The sequence below is a fragment of the Diceros bicornis genome, chromosome 10 (assembly GCF_020826845.1).
Source record: "Diceros bicornis minor isolate mBicDic1 chromosome 10, mDicBic1.mat.cur, whole genome shotgun sequence".
NCBI classification, from domain to species: Eukaryota; Metazoa; Chordata; class Mammalia; order Perissodactyla; family Rhinocerotidae; genus Diceros; species Diceros bicornis.
The window spans coordinates 78039062-78063743 of NC_080749.1; the positions used below are offsets into that span (position 1 = coordinate 78039062).

General features: G+C 45.0%; 1 protein-coding gene across 3 annotated transcripts in view; it reads left to right on the forward strand.

The window, feature by feature from the left end:
* LOC131410962 (aldehyde oxidase-like) overlaps positions 1-24682 on the forward strand; it is a 71668-nt gene that overhangs the window by 38113 nt on the left and 8873 nt on the right. The window contains exons 21-29 of one of the 3 annotated variants that reach the window (XM_058549543.1): positions 5396-5520; positions 6918-7051; positions 7978-8065; positions 12268-12354; positions 13694-13885; positions 15613-15840; positions 20722-20817; positions 22686-22814; positions 23537-23611. In XM_058549543.1, coding sequence (XP_058405526.1) covers positions 5396-5520; positions 6918-7051; positions 7978-8065; positions 12268-12354; positions 13694-13885; positions 15613-15840; positions 20722-20817; positions 22686-22814; positions 23537-23611 — 1154 coding nt within the window. Of the gene's footprint in view, positions 1-5395; positions 5521-6917; positions 7052-7977; positions 8066-12267; positions 12355-13693; positions 13886-15612; positions 15841-20721; positions 20818-21483; positions 21550-22685; positions 22815-23536; positions 23612-24682 lie in introns of those variants that run through there. The other 2 variants (XM_058549544.1, XM_058549545.1) reach the window with 2 other exon arrangements.

Sequence of the window (24682 nt, forward strand, 5' to 3'; positions counted from 1 at the left end):
AGGTGGGGAAACTGAGGCTCAGAGTGGTTATGGAACATGACCACAGTCACACAGCAGCTGCTGAGCGACAAGGCTGATCGTGGACTTGGTGGCTTGTTTTAGGATCTCCAGACCCCTGTTTCTTCTCTTTCGTCCTTTCTCTCCCTGACTTCTCCCTCCTCCCTCCCTTTCTTCTCTGCTTTCTCCCTCCTTTCCTCTCTCCCTCCTCTTCTTCTTCCTTCCTTTCCTTCCAGACTTCCTTCCATTATGTATATATGTAACTAAAATTAAATTTCCCTCTTAGAAAATAGTTGATTTGCAATTTCCAAAAAAAATTTTGTAACTTTTTATGTAGAAATAATTTTGAATTTACAGAAAATTTGCAGAAACATTAAAGGAATTCCTAATTACCCTTCACCCAGAATCCCCAATTATTAACATTTTACATTTGCTTTATCATTCCCTCTCTCTCTGTCTATATATATGTATAAATATACATTTTTTTCTAAGCCATTTGAGAGTAAGTTACAGATATGATGCCTCTTTACCTCTAACTACAGTGTTTATTTCCTAAACAAGGACATTATCTTACATAAACATACGGTTATCCAACTCAGAACGTCAACATACGGTTATAAAAATTAGAACGTCACCATTGACATAATTTAATCTACAAAACTAATTCAAATTTTGTCATTTGTCTCAATAATGTCCTTTATAGCAAAAAAAAAAAAAAGATTTATGACAGGTCGTAAATAACCCATAATGTTCCCACTGTGCTCTGCTGTCAGCCATGCTGTGCAAGACCTGCCATCCAAGATCTGATTTAGCCAGAGCTGCTGGGTGGGTGTGGGCTGTGTGTACCAGGTCTCAGGGCAGAGGATAAAGCATTTCACATTGTCTGTCTTTAAGTGAAGTTCCAGGATATTGGCCTCTAGATGGTGGTTAGAAACTACCATCTCCCTAATTTTTCTTTCCAACTCTGATCCCAAGCACAGGAGGAGTCCTAAGACACACCATCCCCAAACACACAGCTGAACTGTGTCATATATAACCCGTCACTTGAGCCCAAAGCCCGCCATGTTTCTTAGCTCCATAGCTGCGTTACACCTGAGGCTGGTCACAGGCTGGCTGGATAATGTCTCCTCTAAGTTGTAGAAAAGAGACCTTACGTCGTCACCCTGCCAGTGTTCCTTGGCACCCTATCTTATTAGCTGTGTGACGTGGCAGGGCACGTCTCAGGCCTCAGTCTCCTTGTTTTAAAATTGTATGCAGAAAGTAATACTGATCCCAGAGATCCACTCTGAAGATCATAAGAGATAATACGTGTGTGTGGCACAGAGCTTGGCACATAGCAAGAGACCCATAACAATGAGTGATGGTTATTATCAGGTTTGGTGTCTTTGTTGTTGATCACTAGGAAAGGTGTCTGTTATTGAGCTAACACAGTGGCAGGCGTTCATCATCACACCCAGTGTTTCCCACTTTTTCTCACTGTGAGATGTTTGTGAGACCAACCTGCAGACTCTTGTGCCCTTTCCTGGAATTCTGGAGTTGGAGGATCCCGGGTGCCCAGGACTCTGTTTCTGACGAGTGTTCACAGTGCTCCGGGTGACTCTCAGGATTAGTAAAAGTGGTTCCCTCGAAGGGCGAGTTCATTTTGTGGGAGAAGAGAAGGAGGGGCATTTTTGGCATAGAGACCATGGTGTGAGCATCCTGGACATGCCACTGTTTAGGGTTTCCTGCACCTGTGCCATAGTGTGTTCTTGGCTCTGTGCTTGCCATAATGTTTTTGTGTGAGAACTCAATTATTGTATTTTTCCTTGACATGTTATTTAATGATTTAATTCAGTTAGGTAATTTGTTCCATCTGTCTTCTACTTGACTTTTACCTTGTTACAGCCCCATATCCCATTGATATGTGTAAAAATGACACAGGAGGCTTTAAAAGGGACATTTACTCTACTTTTAAGTTTTCATCCTCTTGACTCATGAGTTTGAGGTATTTTTTTCTTATTGTGTAATTGTCATTTGGAGTAAAAATTTTTAACTCATCATTTCAATGAGAGGTGATTCATTGAGAGTAGTAATAACAGCACTGTGTCTGCCCCTGGGAAAATAGGTGTTTCAGGAAAAGAGAATATTGGAAAGATAAAATATGTGGAGCATGACATCAAGTCTCAGACTGTGTTCTTGAAGAGAGTGACCGTTGTTTGCTTTAACCCATGTGGGGGTGTACGTCAGCCCTCCCTAGCCCTGGGATCACGGCACCAGAGGGCATTAAAATCGCATCTACCCTCGTGTCCCAGCTCTGCAGTGAGCCTTCTCTGCTCCGCGTTGTGCCGCTTCTCATTCATCGCTTTAACCTTCGGTTGGCCGGGATGGGCCTCACACTGCAGAGTGTGGAGCACAGTCTCTGAGCAGGATTTGCAGGAGATCTGGGAGCCCTGACGTGGGGTGAGCTTCCCCAGAGCCTGTCCTCTTGGGCCTGGGACAGATGACTCCTTCATGTCTGAGCGGCTTTTCCGTCTTTAAGGGCCTCTTATTAAAATGTAAATATGCCTGGAGGAATCACTCTACACCCACAGGGGGATAAAATTTTGTCTCAGGGATGAGTTCATCAAATTGGTTTCCAACCCAGAGAGTTGAGAGCAACACCCTACAGAGTGAGGGTGCCATGGGTCGAGGGCTGCGGGGGGCCAGCTCAGTGTAACAGGGTCTAAACCCTTGCCTGCCTTAAAGGTTTAAGGACAAAGAGCTCTGTCTAATATTTATTAGTTTTTTTTTTAAATGAGGTCCATGTTTAACAAAATTATTTCTGAGTGGCTAGGTGGAAATGCTAATACTGCAAACCATGAATTTGAGCCTACTGACAAGTAGAGTTTCAATATACAGTCTTTGATAAAAGCTTGAGTTGAAATTGAGATCTGAATTCTTGACATTTTGATTTTTATATTTTATAAATGAAAGAGTCATCTTATTTTTCTATACTCTTTCTTTACTCAGATTTTGGATAAGATAGGAAGTCCAGACAACAGTACAAAGGATTTCCTTGGGAATCTCCCTCAAACAATTTGGAAATCACCATTTTGGGGTATAATTTTTAATTTTTAAAAGTCTGCCTTCCACCTCATGTGATGGCTGCTCATAATTTTCCTCTGTTTTTTGTTTTTTTCCCTGTGTTCCAATGGGTTACTTGAAGATTTTTCAGAATTCCTTTTTGATTTATATATAGTGTTTTTCAGTGTATCTCTTTTTCTAGCTTTTTAGTGGTAGTTCTAGGTGTTAAGTTTTATTTATATATATTACAATATATCTAGTAGCAACATTTATCAGTTTGAGTAAAGTATAGAAACCTTACCTCCCTTTACATCCCTTTACTCTCCCTCATTTATAATATCATTGTCTTAAAAATTCCCTCCACATTCATTGAGTACCACATGAAGCAATGTTATATTTTTGCTTTAAATGCAATTCATAAAACTCAAGAGGGGAAGGAAAGTCTACTGTGTTTACCTGTATTTTTATTCTTTCCATTGTTCTCTCTCTTTTCTGAACAGGAACAGAAGTCTTCCTGTTCCCAGAGTCCTTTTTTAAAAAAGATCATTTCTTGTCTGTTTTTAAAACTTCCCTTAGTCATTATTTTAGTGTAAGTCTCTTTAAGACAAATTTCGTTAGCTTTCCTTCATCTAAGGATGTTCTGATTTCCTTTTCATCCTCGAAGGATATTTTCACTGAATACAGAATTCTGAGTTGACAGGTCTTTCAGTGCTTGAAGAAGATGTTGTACCAGTTCCTCTGGTCCCCGTAGTTTCTGATGAGAAATCTGCTGCCTTTCAAAGTATTTTTCCCCTATAGGTGAGGTAGTATTTTTCTCTCTCTGCTATCAAGATATTTTCTTTTTTTAACTTTTATGAAGTTTGTGATGTGTCTTGGCATGGATTTCTTTGGATTTATCATATTCCCAAATAATCACTCAGCTTCCTGAATCTGTAGGTTTGTGTCTTTTGCCAAATTTGGGAAATTTTCACCCATTATTTCTGCAAGTATTTGATTTCAGTGACACAAATTTCAATCATTTATTATATGTATACAGATTCCTGAGGCTCTGCTCATTTTCTTTTCAGTCTGTTTTCTTTATGATGTTCAGATTAGGCAATTTCTGTTGTTCTGTCTTCCTCTTTACTGGTTATTTCCTCTGTCCTCTCTATTCTATTGTTGAGGTCATCCACTGAGCCTCTTAAATTTTGGTTGTTGTATTTCTTAGTTCTAAAATTTCCAACTGGTTCTTTTTATATCGTCTGTTTCTTTGCTGAGATTTTCTATTTGTTTCAAGTGTTCATGTAAATGCTCACTGAAGCATTTTTATGATGCTGCTTTGAAATCCTTGTCAGATAATTCCAATATCTGTGTCATCCCCAGGTTAGCATCTGTTGATGATCTTTTCTCATTCAAGTTGAGTTCTTGGTATGATGAGTGATTTTTGATTGTGTCTTGGTCATTTTGGGTATTATATTATAAGACTCTGCGTCTTAAATCTCCTATTTTGCCAGAGCACTTCTGACCCTATGTTGGTTGGGAAAGAGGGCTGATGCCTTGTTATTGCTAGGTGGAGGGTGGGAGTCCATGTTCCACATATGGCCCCACTGACACCACCCAGCAGAGGGTTGGGTCATCTCGTTACAGCCTGAGAAGAGCAGAAGTCTAGGTTCCCCACTCAAATGTTGCAGATAAGGATAAGGCCACAGTTTTTTCTGTAGTGTTTGGCTGGAATAGAGTGCTATTACATAAAAGTTTTCTGTCCTGTTAGATTTCCCCTTTCCTGGTCCTTTGGCTAGAGAAAGGAGGGTTTTCTTGGGGCTTTTTTCTGTCCTTGCCTGTTGGTGTTTTTGGATTGTTGGCTTCTCTGGCACCAAGTCTAGGATATTGAAGCAAACATAAACAACAACAACAAAGCCCACTGAACTCACCATTGTGTCTTTGCTTGGGTCCCAAAGTCCCTAGCTGGTCTGCCCATCTCTCTGCCTTTCAGAGTCTTCTTATGTTTCTTTTATACCTAACGTCCGAGGTTATTAGCTGTACTTGGCAGAAGGAACAGAGTAAGTACATCTGCTCCATCTTGTTTTGGAACTGGAAGTGTCCTCGCCATAGTATTTTGAGTCTGGAAAGTCACACACCCTTCCCTAGGATTCTGTGACCTACTGTATTGGCAGCAATGACAGAGTCCCCTACAGGACTCTACATCAAATCTGCATCTATAATGAACGCTGACTGTTGTTGGTGGCCCTTCACTGTGCAGCCTCCTGTCCCAGTGAAGCACCATCATTGGACTGTCTCCGTAATGGGATAACGGCTGGGGGACACCATCTGTCCTCTCTGACAGCCTCCTTGACTCTGGTCTACTTTCCTGTAACAGGTGAAGTACATGTGGGAGGTCAAGAACATTTCTATATGGAAACCCAAAGCATGCTGGTTGTTCCCAAAGGAGAGGATCAAGAAATAGATGTCTACGTGTCCACACAGATTCCCAAATACGTACAGGTAACATGGGGCCGCTGTGGAGGGGACATGGCTAAATGATTTCTGCCAGCAAAATATACCAGGAGCAACTGGAGACAAAAGTGTCATTTCAGAGACTGAAGAAATTTGGAGTATTAATAACCAATCTGTTTGGGTATTAATAGCCATACAATTGCAAGGCTTTTAAGAGAGTATGGAAGTAGGGGCCTCCTGTTTGTGGATTCATAACTTTAAAACCAATTATGGAATCAGCAGGTCTCTTGCTGTACTCTTGCCACTGTTAAGAATACGAAAAAAAGAGGAAGGCCTGCCCTCCAAAGCCTATAGAACCTAACTCACATGAAGCAGTTAGGAAACATTTTGGACCGAATACAACCAACTACATAAGCAGCTAGGTTAGAATTTACACAGGTGGGAGAATTAAGAGAATAAGGATTTGCTGGGTTCTAAAATCATCCATAAGTCCCGTGCAGAACAAATTTTAAGTTTGGATTTATAGTGAGAGTGAGGTTTGTCTAGATGGTGAGAAGAGTGGCCATTTCCAGGTCATTCCACACCAAGAGCAAATGCCACTCATTCATTCATTCATTCACTCATCACTTCTGCAAACACTTATTGCCTGTGTCCTATGTATCAGGAAGCATGCATATAAGAAAGAGGAAAGGCACGAAGATGCCCACGCTGGAACGGAGGATGCATTTGGTGGGCCTAGTTTAAGCGTGAAAGTACAGGGAACAAAGCAGAGGGGTCTTGATTCAGTGGGTCATAAGGAGCCAGTGTCGTGACCAGAGCAGGTGGGAATGGGGAAGTGTGGAGACTGAGGCTTTTAGAAGGCGGAACAGTAGGAAGGGCCTGGCAAGCCCCACCCCAGCCCTGTTCTGCTCCTCACGCCTGGCGTGACGTTGAGCCCATCACTTCACCCCTCTGGGGTCCCCATCTATATAAATGCCCTCTAAACAATAGGATGGCAAAGAAGAGCAAGGCCTGCATTCGGGGAAGACCTGCTGGCCAATTTCAGCAGGAATCCAAATGGGAGGTGAGAAGAACCTGCAGGGAGACAGGAGGATGCAGGGAAAGACCCTAACATCTCACTGCTTCAGGAAACACACCCCTAGGGATCAGTGTGGAAAGGACACTTGGGTGTGGTTCATGGGGAAAATTTTAAAAAATTTAACACAAAAACATCTCACTGATATTGAAAGGACTACTTAATGTTAGTGATAGTTTTGGCAATTTCATTATAGCCAAATACCACTGAGACCAGGCATGGATGCATGCCCAGGTCTTTGGAAATCATCTAGTTATTAGTATAAGCACACAGTTTGTGTAGCATGAACATTATGGAACCAATGGGCCAGGGCTGTCCCCCTCCCTTGCTACGGGTGGGTCTGATTAACAAAAACTGTTACCCTTTACAGGACATAGTGGCTTCCACCCTGAAGCTCCCAGCTAACAAGGTCATGTGTCATGTAAAGCGTCTTGGTGGGGCGTTCGGGGGAAAAGGGATCAAAACTGGCATCATGGCAGCTGTCACTGCATTTGCTGCAAACAAGTAAGTGGAGAAAATCTGCTAAACAGACAAAAATAAAATGAGATCATGCCTAACATTCACAATATCAGGGTTAAGGAGGAAGAATCTGGGTCAAGATTATTTAAAATTACATAGAATATACAAATACACCAACAAGCTGCCAGCTTATTACAACGTCTTTATCTTATGCTGTCAAACTACATACTATAAGAAACAAAATGAGAATCAATTACTGAAAAGAATAGAAACCACAGTAAAAATACTGTAATACCTGGAGAGTAGACAGAAACAGGTCCTGAAATGGTAGGAGTTACTTGTCCTTAGCACCTGTGAAATATGTATCTCAAAAAGTTCATATGTTCATATATCTATATATATATTGCCTTGATTCAAATGGAGATTTTGCTTTCGTTATGCTTAGCTTTATTTGTATTACCATTTTCCTTTGAGAATCTCAAAACATTCCCATAGGAAATAGTCTTTGGAGCAGGCGCACCTGGAAGGCTTAATTTCTCTGCTGAGTAATGTAGGTCAGTTCCTGTGTCCATGACACAAAAGACCCCGATTCTAGACCTGTCCTCTCAGGGAGCACTTGACAGGCAGAGACCGCTTGAGTTCCTCCGTTTGTAACCAGTCTATACTGTGGCCTTCGGACTGTTTGCCTATGGCAGAGGCTGTTCCCACAGTGGGAAATAACCCCCAAGCATTCCCTGGAGCCTCTGGCACCCAAGAGCTCTCCTCCCATAAGTAGTGAATGCCAGGCGTTGTGCCTTAACCCAGCAGGAGGGAGACCACAGTGTAGGCCTGAGATCAGCACAGCTGGGCTCAGGGAGTAGTTCTGTTAGGTGTGTGGACGCCGCTCAGGCTCTCACCAGGTGTTATATGAACCCCCGGTAATACCTACTTGGTGGAAGAGTTTGCCTCTCTTGCTTTCTTTTCTGTTTTAGACACGGTCGTGCAGTCCGCTGCATTCTGGAACGAGGAGAAGACATGTTAATAACTGCGGGCCGCCACCCTTACCTTGGAAAGTACAAAGTGAGTAGAGGAAGAAGGGGGAGCGGAAAGGATTTGTGCTGTAAGTAGGACATTCCGTAAGTGCAGGGCGCAGCATTTGGCTACTCTCCAATGGGGACTAACAATGAGCACATCAACCAATTGTGCTTCCATGGAACTTTCCATTCCTTGTGCTGATTGTTCAGTGAAGCTTTTCTGCTTTGCTCAAAGATGTCAGTTTATGAAGAGTACTAGCTGGTATTGGCTGGTGCAGAGCAAATAACCGGAAAACACACGAGGATATGCATCTGTGAAAGTAGATCTCATAACCGTACTGTTTCCACGTAATTTAAAAACAGAATAATTCCGGTAAGAATAATGTTATGTGAGATTGCATTTATTTGCCAACAGGTTCCTCATTTTTCAATATATCGAGAGTATTTTTGTAAAACTCTGTTCCAGAAGTTCTTAGAAAAATTTCCATAGGAGAAAATAATTATTTTTTCCTTCATAAGAAATAAGTAGTTGTCAGAATGGACTATCTGCTGTAACAAACAACTAAAAACTCTCAGAAGAGACTTAAACCTTTATTGTGTTATTTCTTGCTCAAGTAACAGCTCAGTATAATCAGTGGGGGTTAAGAGGGGGGAGAGGAGAGGACTCTACATTAACTACATTTAACTACATTAAAGAAAATTAAAAATCTGTTCCACAGTTGCATTAGCTGTATTTCAAGTGCTCAGTAACTACATGTGGCTAGTGGCTGCCCTATTGGACATGCAGGTGTAGGACATTGCCATCATCACAGAAAGTTCTGCTGGCTAGCACTGTCCTAGGAACTCCAAATCCTCTACTGGACCTCTTGCAGAGGGCAGAAGACAAGGGGAGAGAGCGAGCAGGAGTGTTATATGAGAGGTATTTCAGGCACCAGGCCTGTAGGTGTGGACCTTGCCTCTATCCGTATGTTATTGGCCAGGACTTTGCCACTTCACTGCAAGGGAGGCTGGGAAATGTAGTCTCCTGTGTGCCCAGGATTTGTTGAACACAGCATTGTCTCTTCTACAGCTGGTGTACCTGCATACATATTTTTAGAAGATAATGAACGTGTCTATTTCAACTCACATTCACTCTAAGCTATATTTTGAATTTGCTTTAGTTCAACAAAGATTTATTAGAGTGAACTTTGTCCTGACAGAGATTACATTTTGGGAGTTGAGGGGGAAATAAGACTTACACACATGATGTCATTGTGAAAACAATAATCTGGGCACAGAGTAAACCTTTGGGGAGAGACGAATATGAGCTTGAGTATGTACAGGAGACATCTTAGAGAAAGTGACACATAGATGGCCTTCAGGAATGGATGGCAGAAAGAGGGTGTCCAGGTGGTGGAAGGAGTGGGAGCGAACATGCAGAGGTGGGAGGCACATGTGTGTTTGATCAGGGCAGGAGTAGGAGAGACGGAAGAGAGCACAGAGTGCTTACTGAAGAGGGGTGCAAACGAGGATTGGTCAGGTTAAGTGGTGCAGACTGAGAGGAGCCTGGAGTCCCAGGATGGGGGTTTAACCTTGATCTCACGAGAGAGAGTGAGACTGAGCAGATGCTTGACCAGTCAAGTGTCGTAACCAAACATGGGTGCATCGGGGAGGGTGATATGATGGCACCAGGCCAGCTGGAGAGGAGAGAAGGTGGAGGCAGGCAGACCACCAGGAGGCAGCTGATGCAGTCAGACATGAAGCTGTTGGGGTGTGAGCTATGATAGCAAGATGCAGAAGAAGAGACGGGTCCAAGAGCCATGATAGTATGAAATAAAAGAGGAGTTGGTGACAAACTTGGCCAAGTACAATGGGGACTAGAACCACTAACATGATTTGGAAGTTTCTAGTATAAAGAGCCAAGTTGGAAGGAAGAACCGATCTGGAGGGACAATGATGAGCTTGTTTGTGTAAATGTTGGGAAAGAAGTGACAACAGGACATTTAAGTAGCAATGTCCTTCACCAATATGGGACTTTATTGAAAGGACTGGATTATAGTTATAGAAGCCATCAGCATAGCAGTGATTAAAACTATGAGAAAATATTGTTTTCTAATGGAGAGTAGTGTGAGGATAGGAGATGATAATATTTATGATAGTAATATTAATAATTTATATATAGAACACGAGCTGTGTTTCAGTCACTTATCTCTTAGTTTCCATGCATTGTCTTATTCATGGCCACTTCACAGATAGTCAGAGAGGCTGTATAGCTTGCCTGGATCGCAGAGCCAGCACTCCAGCACAAACTGCTGGAGTTCAGAGGCCGTGCCCTTGACCACGACTTTGGTTTGAATTTGGTTCCGTTTAACAAAAATCATTAAAGGGAACTTTAATAAGTTCAGAGATAGTGAAGCAGCGTACACACGGGAAACAGGGGTATTGATTACACCTTAAAAGCAAGGATGATATTTATTTGAAAGACCTCCCAGCAGCATTTGGTTGGATTGGGCCCTATGAGTAAACTGTACACTAGGTGCAGGCCACCGGATGTGGAGATTAGGAGGTTAGGTGGCTTTGGGGGAGAAAGTTTGGGTAGAAATGTGAGGATGGGAGGCAGAATCCAGGACCTGTGACGAGAAGGAGAGGTCAAGAACTAGGCAGTTGGTTTGCGTTAGGAGGAGAGAAAAGGATTGATTCACTAGTAGTGATGAATGGACAGGAGGAGTTTTTGTTTGTTTGTTTTGGTTTTATGGCTTGCTCGACCCTTCCTTTTTTATTATTATTTTTAGTTGTGGCAAAATGCACACACATAAAATTTCTATCTTAACCATTTCTAAGTATACAGTTTGGTGGCGTTAGTACATTTACATTGTTGTGCAGCCGTCACCACCCTCCATCTCTGGAATTCTTTTCTTCTTGTAAAGCTGAAACTCTGCACCCATTCAGCAATAACTCCCCATTCCTTCCTCCCCACGGCCCCTGGGGACCACCGTTCTACTTTCTGTCACTAGGAATTTGACTACTTTAAGTACCTCAAATCAATGGAATCAAACATTATTTGTCTTTCTGTGTCTGGCTTATTTCACTTAACATAACTCCCTGAAAGTTCATCCCTGTTGTAGCATGTGTCAGAATTTCCTTCCTTTTTAAGACTGAATGAAATTCCATTGTTTGTACATTCCACATTTTGCTTATCCATTCATCCATCAATGGACACTGGGTTGCTTCTACCCCTTGACTATTGTGAATGAGGCTGCTATGAACATATGTGTGCAAACATCTCTTCCAGACCTGCTTTCAGTGCTTTTGGATACATACCCAAAAGTGGGATTACTGGATCATATTGTAGTTCTATTTTTAATTTTTTGAGGAACTTCCATATTGTTTTCTATAGCAGCTGCGCCATTTTCCTTTCCACCAACAGTGCACAAGTGTTCCAACTTCTCCACATCCTCACAAACATGTATTATTTTCTGTTACTGGTTGTTTGTCTTTATAGTAACCGTGCTAATGGGTGTGAGATGGTATCTTGTGGTTTTGGTTTGCATTTTCCTAATGATTAGTGATGTTGAGCAGCTTTTAATCTGCTTGTTGGACATTTTTATATCTTCTGTGGAGAAATCTCTATTCAGATCCTTTGTCCACTTTTCTTTTTCTTTTTTTTTTTTTGTGAGGAAGATCGGCCCTGAGCTAACATCTGCCAATCCTCCTCTTTTTGCTGAGGAAGACTGGCCCTGGGCTAACATCCATGCCCATCTACCTCCACTCCATGTGGGATGCCGCCACAGCATGGCCTCACAAGCGGTGCATCGGTGCGCTCCTGGGATCCGAACCAGCGAACCCCGGGCCGCGGCGGTGGAGCGCGCACTTAACCGCTTGCACCACCGGGCAGGCCCCCTTTGTCCACTTTTTAATCAGAGTGTTTGTTTTTTTTGTTGTTGAGTTGTAGGAGGACTTTATACATGCTGGATATTAACCCCTCTCCAATATATGATTTGCAAATATTTTTTCCCATTCTCTGGGTTGCCTTTTTGCTCTGTTGATTGTGTCCTTTGATACATGGAAGTTTTTCATTTTGATGTAGTCCAATTTATCGATTTTTTTCTTTCATTGCCTGTTCTTTTGGTGTCATGTCCAAGAAATTATTGGCAAATCCAATGTCATGAAGCTTTTTGCTTATATGACGAGGGTTCACAAGTGACAAAGTAAATGTTAGAGAGACGTGGTCCCCAGCACCAGTATCTAATGTCAGTTCTCTTTCCCCAGGCTGGATTCATGAAGGATGGCAGAATCTTGGCCCTGGATGTGGAGCATTATGGCAATGGAGGAGCCACCCTCGATGAGTCGTTACTTGTAAGTGTTTTAAGGAACAAGTTTACATTCTGGAAAGTGTTACATAAAATGATTTATTTCATAACATGTTCAATAGTTAAATAATATTTAACTATAAAATCATCAGACCCTTGTTTCAGGGATAGCCATGTCTTACTGGTGCCTCCAGAGTGAGCCCCGAGATATTGGCGACGTCTGTGTCTGTGTGTTATCTCCATGTTTCCTATACCTAGAGCTCTTTTCCCAAATGCAAGCATCAGACCTCAACCATGGCGCTATTGACATTCTGGACTGGATAATTCTTTGTTTTGGGGCTTTTCCTGTGCATTGTAGGATGTTTACCAACATCCTGACCTCCACCCAGTAGGTGTCAGTGGCACAGCTACCCTCCACTCTGATGAATGAATGACAAGTATTGGATATACTGGAATATATGAGGAAGCTATTTGGTTTAAAACTAATTCGGCTGAACTTATTTTTCCAAAAAGACCTGACATGGCCTGTTGAGCGTGCATTGTACATCTGCTTTAAACATTTACAATGTCCCAAAGACAAGAGTGATGCCCTTAAGGATAGAGATATAGCTTCCCCCTGATATTGACATTTCTTTAAGGATAAGCATCTCTTCCTGGAAACTAAGGGTTAATTACCAACCTACTATGTTCGCCTTATGACCACTGACTTGCTGTGCCAGGTAAGCCTCTCATGACAGTAGTAAAAGAGATATTCCTGTTATACGTGATGTATTCTCTTTGTTCCAAGGCAGTGTATAACCACTCTGTACACCCTACTTCTTCTTCCTTGCAGAAGGAAGCCCCCTGGGCATAGTCCTCAGACCTGGCTCATCATAAACGCACTCCAAATTTTGATTTATAGATTGATTATAGATTATTTGTGTGAACAAGTCTTAACAACCAAAAATGTCTCCAGACGTTGCCAGAAGTTCTCAGGGAGAGAGGGGGCAAAATTGCCCCTGGTTAACCAATGCATTAGACCGAATGCCAAGACATTTTTTTTCCTGTTTTCCAGGATATTTTACTCATTATGTTCTGTAGACCCAGTGTTTAGGGCCTATGGCTGCTTCAAAGACTTTTGGAAATGTTTGAAACCTGGAAAAAATGCACTAGCCCTAAAATATGAAAATAAAAAATATTGATTTGAAAAGATAAATTATTCAAGCCCTTAGAATTATTTTATAGCAAAAATGAATTTAATTGGGGACGTGGGTGTATTTCAGCATGTTTAATAGGTAGAGAGGGTCGGTCAGTCATTTCTGGCTGGGTTTTGGTCTGAGGTCTCAGAATGGTAAACAGGTATGGGAGGATGAGGGTCTTGTCACATCGACTCTGGATTTCCTCAGGTGATGGAAACGGGAGTTCTGAAAGTGGAAAATGCTTACAAGATTCCCAACCTGCGCTGCCGGGCCCGGGTGTGCAGGACCAACCTTCCATCCAACACGGCTCTGCGCGGGTTTGGCTTCCCCCAGGCGGGGCTGATCACCGAATCCTGCATCACGGAAGTCGCAGCCAGATGTGGGTTGTCCCCTGAGAAGGTAATGCTGAATTAGTCTCACACAGGAAAGGCCTCGAATTACAGCGGTGGGAGGGCCATGGGGGTCATGCAGGTTGAGAAATTTGAGATCCGGAGGGGTGAAATGATTTGCCAGAGGGAACCCAGCTGACTAGTTAGTACAGAACCAGGACTCCACAGTGCAGAGGTCCTCGTCTTACTCGGGCTCCTTCCCCAACATCCTGGAGACAGAGGATCTCGAGGAGTGAGCATTGCATTCTAACCTGTTTAGTGAGAAGTCTCCACGGGTTGGGGGCATAACTGCTGTCCACAGCTTCTGTCGAACCCTCTTTCCCTGCTTCCTTAACATCTCAGGCAGCTGTCACAAGGTTTCAGTCATTTCAGTTACTGAAATTGTCTCCTGTCTGTTCTTTAAGTCTGTGTCCCAATTTCATTCATTAACAAGCTCTGTTCCCTTCCACCCGGAATCCTGGAGTGGAGTTAGGATGGGGAGACGCCGGGTGTGCTCTGACCCCTGCTCCCTCTGCTGTGGTGCTGGGGTTGGGGGAGAGAAGGACCAGCTGGCCTCTCCCCAGCCAGCTCTCTGTCCTCTCCTTGGTTCGCTGTAGCTGCTTTTCAAGCAAGGTGTCTGGGGCTCCATCTCTGCTAGCTCTCTCAGCAATTGACAGCCCCCCTGTGAGGGCGGGCTAATCTCCCAGTGGCCCTCAGCTGGCACCTCAGGCAGAGTTCCCTGATGGCCACGCCTCTTTGCCCCCTGCTGTAGCAATCCTTGGAAAGCCCCAGTCCCCAGTTCCTCTACCCTCTCCAACATTGGACTCTGCGGCCATAGGCAGGAGCCATCTTCTTTATGTCTCTTGAACTTGTGAGGGGTCCTTGCCCCTCCCTTCCTGGCCATCTCATCACAGCCTCTGTCCCTGACGTTGTGTCACTTTTGGTAGCACGAAGGAGGAGAGCCAGGTAATGACCTCCCTTCATCCCGGGGAAGTTAGAGGAGACAATAGGCACCCTTAAAAACACTACTCCCCCAGTGCCACAACTCAGTAATTTCCAATCTTCCTTTTATAATGATTGGGGAATGTTTTTTAGGGGGATGGGGAGAATACATGTCTGTAATGGCCCTGTAAGTTTGGGAGGTCTCTGGCCACACTGCTGAGAGTTTTCTCAATGGAGAATGTGAGGTACTTGGCGCCTTTAGTTCTCAGATGGAGGCATAAGTCCCCAATTCTGGGAATTCAGGAAGAATTCTACTCATGGCTTCAGATGTCTGCGAGAGAATCTTTTAATTTGTTCTTCATCCTAGTTATCGATTACATTTAAACAAACTCTCCTATTTTCCTGTTTGGGAAGTGAGTGGTCTTATCTTGCCCCAGCATCTGAATGATCCAAATCCCGTAGCTCATGTGGCCTGGAGATTAAATTCAGGATGACCTTCCAACAGACATTCACAAATTCAACTAGAATTAAGAGTACAGTGTGCCGCACTGGGTTGAGTTACATAAGACATATATGGAAAGGATTCCTTCCTTTGAACTTACACAAGAGCAGCACAGAAAGCATGTAAGTGCTAACATATTTGATAGAGGCTCCGAGCAGGGGGAGATGAGACCATTATGCATGGGCAAGGCTTCAACAAGGAGTAATAGCACTCAGTCTGGGCCTAATAGGGTGAGCAGAATTTGACTAGGAGGACGTGGATGGAAGAGACTAGGTCTGCCCGCTCCCCCCACCTTTCCATCTCTTCTTTTGCAGGTCCGAACAATAAACATGTACAATGAAATTGACCAAACACCCTACAAACAGGAGATTAATGCCAAGAATCTGATCCAGTGTTGGAAGGAATGTATGGCCAATTCTTCCTACCCCCTGAGGAAAGCGGCCGTGGAAAAATTCAACTCAGAGAATTACTGGAAGAAGAAAGGGCTGGCCATCATCCCCCTGAAGTATCCTATTGGTCTTGGTGCAGTTGCTTTTGCTCAGGTCAGTTCTCCATATGGACACATCAACAGGCGTTGAGGAATTTTCCATTACTGTGAAAAGCCATATGGTTGCAATGCCTGATTGTCACCCTCACCAAATTTGTGCTCAATCGAACTAGCCTTTCTCCAGAGGAGACGAGAGCTCCTTTGCCTTCGTCCCCAGGGTTGGTGACAAGCATTCTTGGGGGAAATCGGGAGACCTGGTGTCTACTCCTGGCCCTGGCATTAAGCAGCTGAGTCAACTAGCTCTGGGCCCCACAGTGCTCGAGTGTGAAGTGAGAAGGTGGGAGCGATGGCCACCAAGACTCTTGCTGCAGCCGCTCTGTGATTCTGTGTCGCTGGACCCAGAAATAGAAACAGGAAGCCGCCAGGCATTTGGTGCCCCTCCCCTTTTTGGTGGGTTGTGAACTAAACCCAGAAAAGTAAATCATTTAAATACTTTTTTAAGCACGATATTTAGGAGTTTGTTCATCTGACAGTTGTTCAGCGTGTGAAAGGAAGACTGGAAATCCGTTCTTGTTTAATTTCTGTAATTGATTAAATAAATTCCCTGCTTGCTTGCTAAATCCCACTTTGCTGTTTCCACCTCTTCATTCTTTTTTTCTTTTCCTGAGGAAGATTAGCCCTGAGCTAACATCTGTGCCAATCTTCTTCTATTTTATATTTGGGTCACCACCAGATCGTGGCTGAGAAGTGGTGTAGGTCTGTGCCCGGGATCCAAACCCGCCAACCCTGGGCCACTGAAATGGAATGTGCTGGACTTAACTACTACACCACGGTGCCGGCCCCACCACCTCTTCATTCCTGAATGAAACGTACCCCAAACAGCTGGTGCTCTGCTCTGTTCTTGCTCTTTGTGCAGCAGTGACGTGGGACCCTTAGTATCTACGTTCTTACACATATGTATGTGTGTGTATATGTCTGTGTCCATAAGATGGCAGAGCCCTCAAAACTGTTGTCACTCCTCTTTGCAGAATTCACACCTTTGGCTGAGCCATGAGGAAGGTATGCTGAGAGAGAGAATGGGGACCGATGGGGTGGGGCTGTAAGGAGCCCTCGGGTGCAAGCTGGGTGCTGAGGGAGCAGAGGAGGCCAGGAAAGGCGGGCGGGAGGGTCCTCTCCCCTCTCCCATAGCCGTCCTGGTTCAGCGTTGGCGGCATCACTGGAATGTCTTCGTGCAGCTTGACTGCAGGCAGGTGATGGCTCAGAGGCGCAGTGTAACAACACACGTGCTGATCCTGCTGCAGCCTCCCCGCTCCTCGCCTGGTGACGATGGTAAAACAGCGCAGAGCCATGTCGTCACCTGCAGTTTCCCCAGACGAGGGCGGCCGTCAAGAGGCTGTGGTTGAGGAATAAAAGCGAAAACAGGTTATTAAACGGGAAAGGAAAGGGGGAAGCTTCCACCGGAAAAGGGTTTCTGAGCAGTGACTCTTGGTACGCAATTTGGGTAAACTGATGAGCTGGCAGCTAGCAGAGGGGTCGGGCTGGGCCATCTGTCCTTGAGCACACTGGCCGGGATCTTCGGGGAAACACTCCCCTCTGATTATGGGTCTCCTGGCAATCCTGGGCCTTAGACTGCGGTAGACACGGCAGGCCGTCTCTGTTTAACGGCTGCCATCACTTGCTGTCTGGCCTCTACAGTAGACCGAGTCTGTCCCATTTCCCTCATCAGAAATTTCTCAAAAGTAGATAAAAAATAACAGTAATTACTGTGCCCCTACTATGTTTTAAGTGCTTTTAGATTTTATCTCATCGACCCTCAGGGCAGCCTGTAAGATTTGGATCCTTAGTGTAGAGGTGAGAACACTGAGGCTCGGAGCTTAGATAACTTGCCCAAAGTCCCACGTCTGGTGGGTGACGGGGCCGGGGCTAGAACTCGGGTCTGAGAGGCTCCAGCAGCGGTTCTTCCTCAGCTACGTGGAGCTGCCTCCCCACGGCGCTTGTAGGTGGGAACGGAGGTGGATTCCGCTCAGCTGGGAGGAAACTAGACAGTAGCCGGCAGTACAAATTCATTCTCAGAGGTGCAGAGGAGCTCCCCCGACACCCCACCGCCCCTCCCATCCTTCCCCAGAAACCAGCTTCCTCGCCTACAACATGTGCTTAGGGCCCAATCCAGGAGTTTGGGATCAGTCAAGCTGCTTCCTGGAAGCCATGTGCTGAAAGACTCTATTCTGAACCAAACCGAGTAGAGCAGGGACTAGAAACGATCCTGGAGCACCTTCTGTGTGTGAGGCCGTGGCCTGGGTGGTTTGTCATCTCCCAGTTCGTGTAGCCTCCGTCTCATCTCTGTTGGGCAGGTGTGATTCTATGTCATAGGAGGGGAAACGGAGGCCCCTTGAGGTTTGTTCTCTTGCCCGAGGACATGCAGCTAGTGAGTGACGGCACAAGGATTCGACTTCAGGACTGTGCTCCACAGCTGAGGGGTCAGACATCCCTCACCTGTGCCATGTGTCCTTCTAGACCGTGAGCCCTGAAGGACACACGGTGTCTGATTGGCCCTGTCCTCCCACTGCCTTGTGCCGCACTGGGACAGAGCAGGCACTCCCGTGTTTGAATGGCTAAGGCATTTTGGGGATCTGTGGGACCAAAGCAACCTTCTCTCCAATACCGGCAGTCACTGCTTGAGGATTTAAATTTCACGCACAAAGTCCCCGGTTTGTATTGGAGAAGCATCTGTTCCCACGCTCTAGTTGTGCCAGTTCCGTAGACGAAGCTTTGTGGAATTATCTTTTGTGGCGCTAACAACCATCCAGTGCTGCCACTTAACTGAACCAAATTTGACATTTTGAATGGCCCCAGGAGATTGCAGCAGCTCATGGAACAAATTACTCCGCAGTCTCCGTTAGAAATGCTGCCCTGGACACTCAGGCAGAGCGCTGTTGCCAGCAGGGTCACAGAGTGTAGGAAATGCACAGTCCACTGTAATTGTAGCTCAGTCACCAAGAGTTTCACCCTCAAGCAACTTCTGAATTGTTTGCAGAGCCAAGGAAGCCAAATGCAGAGTTTTTGAGTTTAAGAAACAGATGGAATGGCTACGCCATTGCAAATTCATTTATCAACCTTTTATTGAGCACTTACTATGTGTGAGCTACTACGTTGTGTTCCAGCGGAGGCCTTGGGACACAGTCCTTCCTGTCAGGGCTCCCATTCTAGCAGAGTACAATGAAGTGCCATACAGTGGGGCCCAGGAGCAGCCGTCGCAGCTGGCATCACCTGGCATCTGATGGCAGCCCCAGGGCCGCTGACTCTGGGCTCTCCGTGGAGGATGCCGCTTCTTGACTCTACTGTGTTGAGGATAAATGGCCAGGAGCACAGAAGGCCTTCCCAGGAGTGACGTGTCCTCAGAGAGTAAAACACGCTCTGCCTCATCTTCCCAGGCTCTTGGGTGTGATTATCACGGCTGTGATGTCCTCCTCGAGGGTCTAAGATTCTCCCTTGGGCTGTGAATGTCCCTTTGTCTTCAGAGAAAGGGTTCCCTTTGTCCCCATTGTCCCAATACACCCCTGGTTCACACCTGCCAACCAGATAAGTAATGCCCATTTTCACCATCAGAGGTGTCTTATTTGGAATGGCAGAGGCTTCTGCTTGTCATTCACTGGAGTAATGTGAATCTTTGGATACTGATAAGGAGGCGATCCTCCAAATGTGGCCCACGGCCCACAGGTGGCTGTGAGGTCCATCTGGGGGACAGAGAATGGATCTAGGAAGGCGTCCTTCCTTTCCTGGGGCGTATTTGGTGATTGACATGCAAGTCCATTGACTTTACTTATGACCAGAGTTTACAAGGAATCTAAGGGAGTAATTAAGGCTTACTAAAATTTTAGCCTTGTTAAATGGGAATTAGCGTTACCAGAATTTTCTGAAGAGACTGCCTTTACAAATCCTCGATGATTGTACCACTCTGCATAGAAGTGTAGATGTTGAAAAGCCTCGCTGGCAGAGCTCTCAGTGACCCCTGGCTGCCCCAGACCGCATCTGTGAGGTGGCCACTTCCCAGCTGAGCAGCTGCAAGGGTGTGCCTTGCAGGCCCTGCTGAACCCAGTGGCGCCGTCAGAAGCATCTTCTCTGTGACCGGATGCTGTTCACGTTGCTCTTGCCCTGGAGACTCACAGTGAAGCAGCGTCCTTGTTTTCCGCAGCCTCCTGGGACGTCTCCACATCCCCCCAGCTTAGCAGGGGCAGACTTGACAGGAGGCACGTTCTTATTGATTGTAAAGCACGTTTAGCCCGGAGTGTGGCTGTTTCTGATTACAGCAGCCTTTAATTCTGTTAGTTTCGTTCCTTCTAGATCCCCGTGGGGAGCTCTACAGTTAGATAAGATTACTTCCAAGTTCCCCTCCAACTCTAAAGCCCTGTCGTTCTTGGCCAAGATGATTTAGGGGGGCTTAGCTTATTTTGTAGCAAAACGTTAATGTCTATCTGTCCCACCTTATTTGGACAGATCCCTACAGCTAGGGGAATATGTGTTCACATAAACAATTCTCCCTCTCACCAGCCTATCTTCACTTACCTTTGCATTTTTAAACTAACACTCACCCTCCCTGCCCAAAACCCCACACCTGAATTGTTGTCCACCCTAGTCAGAGGGATCCTTGAAGGCGCCAGTGGGCTCAAATGCCTCCTGAGGAAATAGTAGCTTAAGGAGCATCGTCCTGCCCCAGACTCAAAGCTGTCCAGCGACAACCTGGCCTCTTGTGGGGGGATCACGAGGCAGCCCCTGCCCTGATCTGCTCAGCCCTCTCAGGGCGATGGGAGAAGCATCTGTGTATATGTGGGCAGGGAGTGGAAAAAAAGGGATCGTTTCCAGGGAAAGTGTAATTGACAAGCATATGATAATATCCGTCAGAAAGATCATGAAACCGTTGTCATCTTTTTTTGCTTAGGCTGCTGCCCTGGTTCACATTTATCTCGATGGGTCTGCACTGGTGACTCACGGTGGAATCGAGATGGGGCAGGGCGTCCACACTAAGATGATCCAGGTAAGAATGCAAATAATTGGGTTAAATTGGGTGTGTGCTTGTAGACGTGTGTGTGAGAGAGAAACTGTGGATGTACACTTTCTGTTCCAAACTAAAAAGGGTAGGAGACTCTCGCCTTGACAGCTTAGGCTGTTACACTATTAGCAGAAACTGGTAAACAAGCCAGTTTTGTAACTGACCCTTCTAAAAATTCAGCAGAAGAGTCTCAGGTTGTCTTATCGCTAAAGCAGGTTGGGTGGCTGTTTGCTGCTTTCCTTTGGATATAGCAACAAGAGTGTTGTCTTTTTTGAACCTTTGCTGGGTAATAAAAAGATATGTAAATTCTGTTGTGTTGCTTATTTCTTGCCCTTTTTATAGTAAGGACTCTGAACAGTTGATAATGTAAATCACATTTGATGTTTCTAACCAAACTTTACCAGTTTTCTTTTGGCTCATTCACTTTAGATAATTAGCTACTGTTTCTATTTTCCTAATCATAATAGTAATGTTACAGATTATAATCATTTAGAAGAGGCAAAAAAATTTTTTAAATTACCCTGCACCGTTCCAAGACTTCTCGATAATCACTGTTACGGGGTCTTTCCGTATTGTTTTTTTTTCCCTAAAATCACTACCATGCTGTTTATATAATTTTGTATCCTGGTTTTTCCCCTGGTCCTTACACAGAGTGAGCGCTTCCTCCTGTCATTAAGAATTCTTTGCAATCATTATGGTTAATGGCTGCACGTGGATGTTCGTATAATTTACTTAACGATTCCCGGTTGTTGAACACTTCAATGAATATTTTTGTACGTAAACCTGTGAGCGGATCAATGATTATTTTCTTAAAATAGATTCTCAGAAATGGAATTACTGGGTCACAGAGTGTGTCTTAAATCATTTGACACATATTACCAAATTGTTTTCCAGAAGGTATCTGTCTCATTACACCACTAACCAGTACTGTATGTTACAGATTGTTAAAAAATCTTAGAAAATTTGATAGGTGAATGATAGTATCTCATTATTGCCTTGATTTGCATTCTTCTGATTATAGAGATGTTGAATATATATTTTCTTGCGTGTTATCAGCCACTTCAGAGTTATCTGGTCGTATGTTCCCCATTTTAGGAGTGAGACTTCAGTGTTTTCCATATGGGGCCACCAGAGACCTTTGTTCTAAGTCCCTGCACTCTGTGTAGACAGTCTTCTGAAAGCCAATGATGTGGAAGGGCTCTGTATGCCTGTGTCCTTGTCGCATTGTGGGCAAACTCTATTGAGCTATATTGATTGCGGGAAAGAGGAGAATTTTGGATGAGGTGAAGTTAGCAATGTGATTTTGTTCCCAGCACTAAAACAAAGAAAGAACAAAGAGCCAGCTAAGTCATTGTGTTAGCGAGTGGCGCCAGCACCATTTCCTTCTGTGATCACGCGTGGTGCTGCTGCTTTTCCAAGGCCATTGTCCTTTGTCACAAGAGGCACTCTTTTCCTGGAGCATCTCCAGAAATGTGGATAAGGCATGTCCTGTCTGATAAGGTGGGCTTTGCTAGAATTTGCAGAGCGTGGCGTAGGAGAGGCCTCCAAGGGGCTGATTTCATGATGATGAAGACGTGCGGCATTTCCTCCTGCCTTGGCTTGTGGCCTCGCCTCCTCTTCCTGAGTTATCACACATAAGAATGTCAGAGAAAAAGATGTGTGCTCAGGGCTTGGGGTCCAGACTAGCGACAGGGTGTTTAGAAAGAGGAGCTTTCGTGGCTGGAGGAATTCATGGTTCTGTCCTCTTGTCCCCTTCATGCATGAGGGCTTCACACACCTGCTACCGCCTGGGCACGTGCTCGGGTCTATGACTAGGCAAAGTGCTTGAAAAGAAACTGTCTTCTGAAATCCAGGTGGCCAGTCGTGAATTAAGGATGCCGATGTCTAGTGTCCACCTGCGTGGAACCAGCACGGAAACCGTCCCTAATACAAATCCCTCTGGAGCATCCTTGGTGGCGGATCTCAATGGGTTGGCAGTGAAGGTAAAAATCATGGCAGTGGCCTCCAAATCGTTAACCCATCAGGGCCAAGTACTTGGGTGGAGCTCAGAAGATGCTGAGAATGAATCTGGCTCTTATCTCCCTCCCACTCGTCTCGGTGACGCCACCCCCGCCAGCCTGGACCCAGCCCCGTCTCGGGCCTGTTGGTGCTGCAGCCCACAGCGGCTCCCCTGAGCTGGAATTGCCCCCTCTTTTCTCCCTCCCTCCTGACATCTCACTGGTCAGCAGGTCGGTTCAGTTCTACTCAGAAATGTCTCTGTGTCTTTCCACTTCCCCGTGGCGGTTACTTGGCAGCTGTGACCCAGATGCGCACCTCCTGCCAGCGCCATCGCAAGGCTCTTCCCTGCGCCCTGGTTCCATCGCCTTTCCCCTGGCTGCACACTGCCAAGGCAGGCTTTCCCACAAAGTAAATCTGTGCTGAGTTTAAAACAGTGGCCGGTGGTTTGCCAACAGTTTTTCTGTTAGTTCCTGACCTCTCAGCGTGGCTACAAGGCCCCTCTCCTAGGGGCCCGTCTTTAAGACCAGCTCACCCTTCCCCCCACCCCGTGCAACCTTCACATCACCTTCTCCAGGGCTGGTCTCCTCCTTCTCCGTATTCCCACAGGTTTTCAAATAAGCTGATGTAATGGCATATATCATGTGGTTTTGAAATTGGTGTTTGCATGAAATTATGATCATAATTTTAACTAAAAAATAATCCCTAGGATGCTTGTCAAACTCTTCTAAAACGCCTTGAACCCATCATCAGCAAGAATCCTCGTGGCACGTGGAAGGATTGGGTGAGAATCACTGTTGTTCTGTGTTTCATGTCAGAAAAAAAAAAAAAGGAGGGGGGAGAGTGAGAGAGAGATGTGAGAATTAAATACTGGTAGAAAGGGCTTTGAAAGGCACTACAGTTACATAGTGATACATAGGGGCCCTTTGGCTCTTGGCATGTGGAAATCTTATCATGATGGTGGAGGAACTCTTACATCTAGGAAAATTCTCTATTAGAGAAAAAGATGGTTCTTCTGTCCTGTTTTAAGCAAGGATTAATTAATGTTTCTTCCTATGGAACCTAGATATTTTCTAGATGATAGCTGTAAATCTGTTCTCCTTTGTTGGGTTCCACTGTTTCTAAAATGGGAAGACAACACCAGAATCCTTCTATAAAAGTAGAAATCATGTAAGTGCTCATTTAGAAATAGGAGACCGAGCCATTGGGCGTACATTCCACCAGCAGTGGGCACTGAATGGAATGGAAACACTCCACTGCTTCCTTGGATCTACTTGCAATCTAGTTGGAAGAGAAGACCCACATTCTAAAGTCAGCTGGCAAACTTTTCAGAGTAATAAGTTCTAAAGTACTAGATGGTATGGAATGAGTATCAATAAAGGCTGGGAGTATGTGTCACGCTGACTGTTCTAGAATGTCACATTAGTAGCATTGGTCTGGAGGAAATAACATTTGAGGAGTCTTACTTAGAAATGGCTCCTGCTATTCCACAGAGTTAGGACTCATTTGATAACTCATATTGTGGGAGCTCTCAGTCCTTTCTGGGCGTCTTTATTTTTGCCCTCTGCCTGGGCTGCCTGGGCCCAGGAGGGCTGAGAGAGTCTGGTTGGAGAAAGCTGGAGAGAGATGCAGTGCAAGAGAGTCAGTCCTCCCCCGTCGTGAAATGTTACCCTTCAGCCTACTTTCTCCTGTAATGGTTGCACTTCTCACGTTTTCCATTCTCAGACTTGGGGACATGGACCTAAACTCCATTTTTCTGTATATTAGTGAACTGTGTGCACTGCAGAGTCAGGAGAACCTTTGATGTAACTGGTATAATTTAGCAAAATTATACCCCTCTCCTAAGACTGTTATG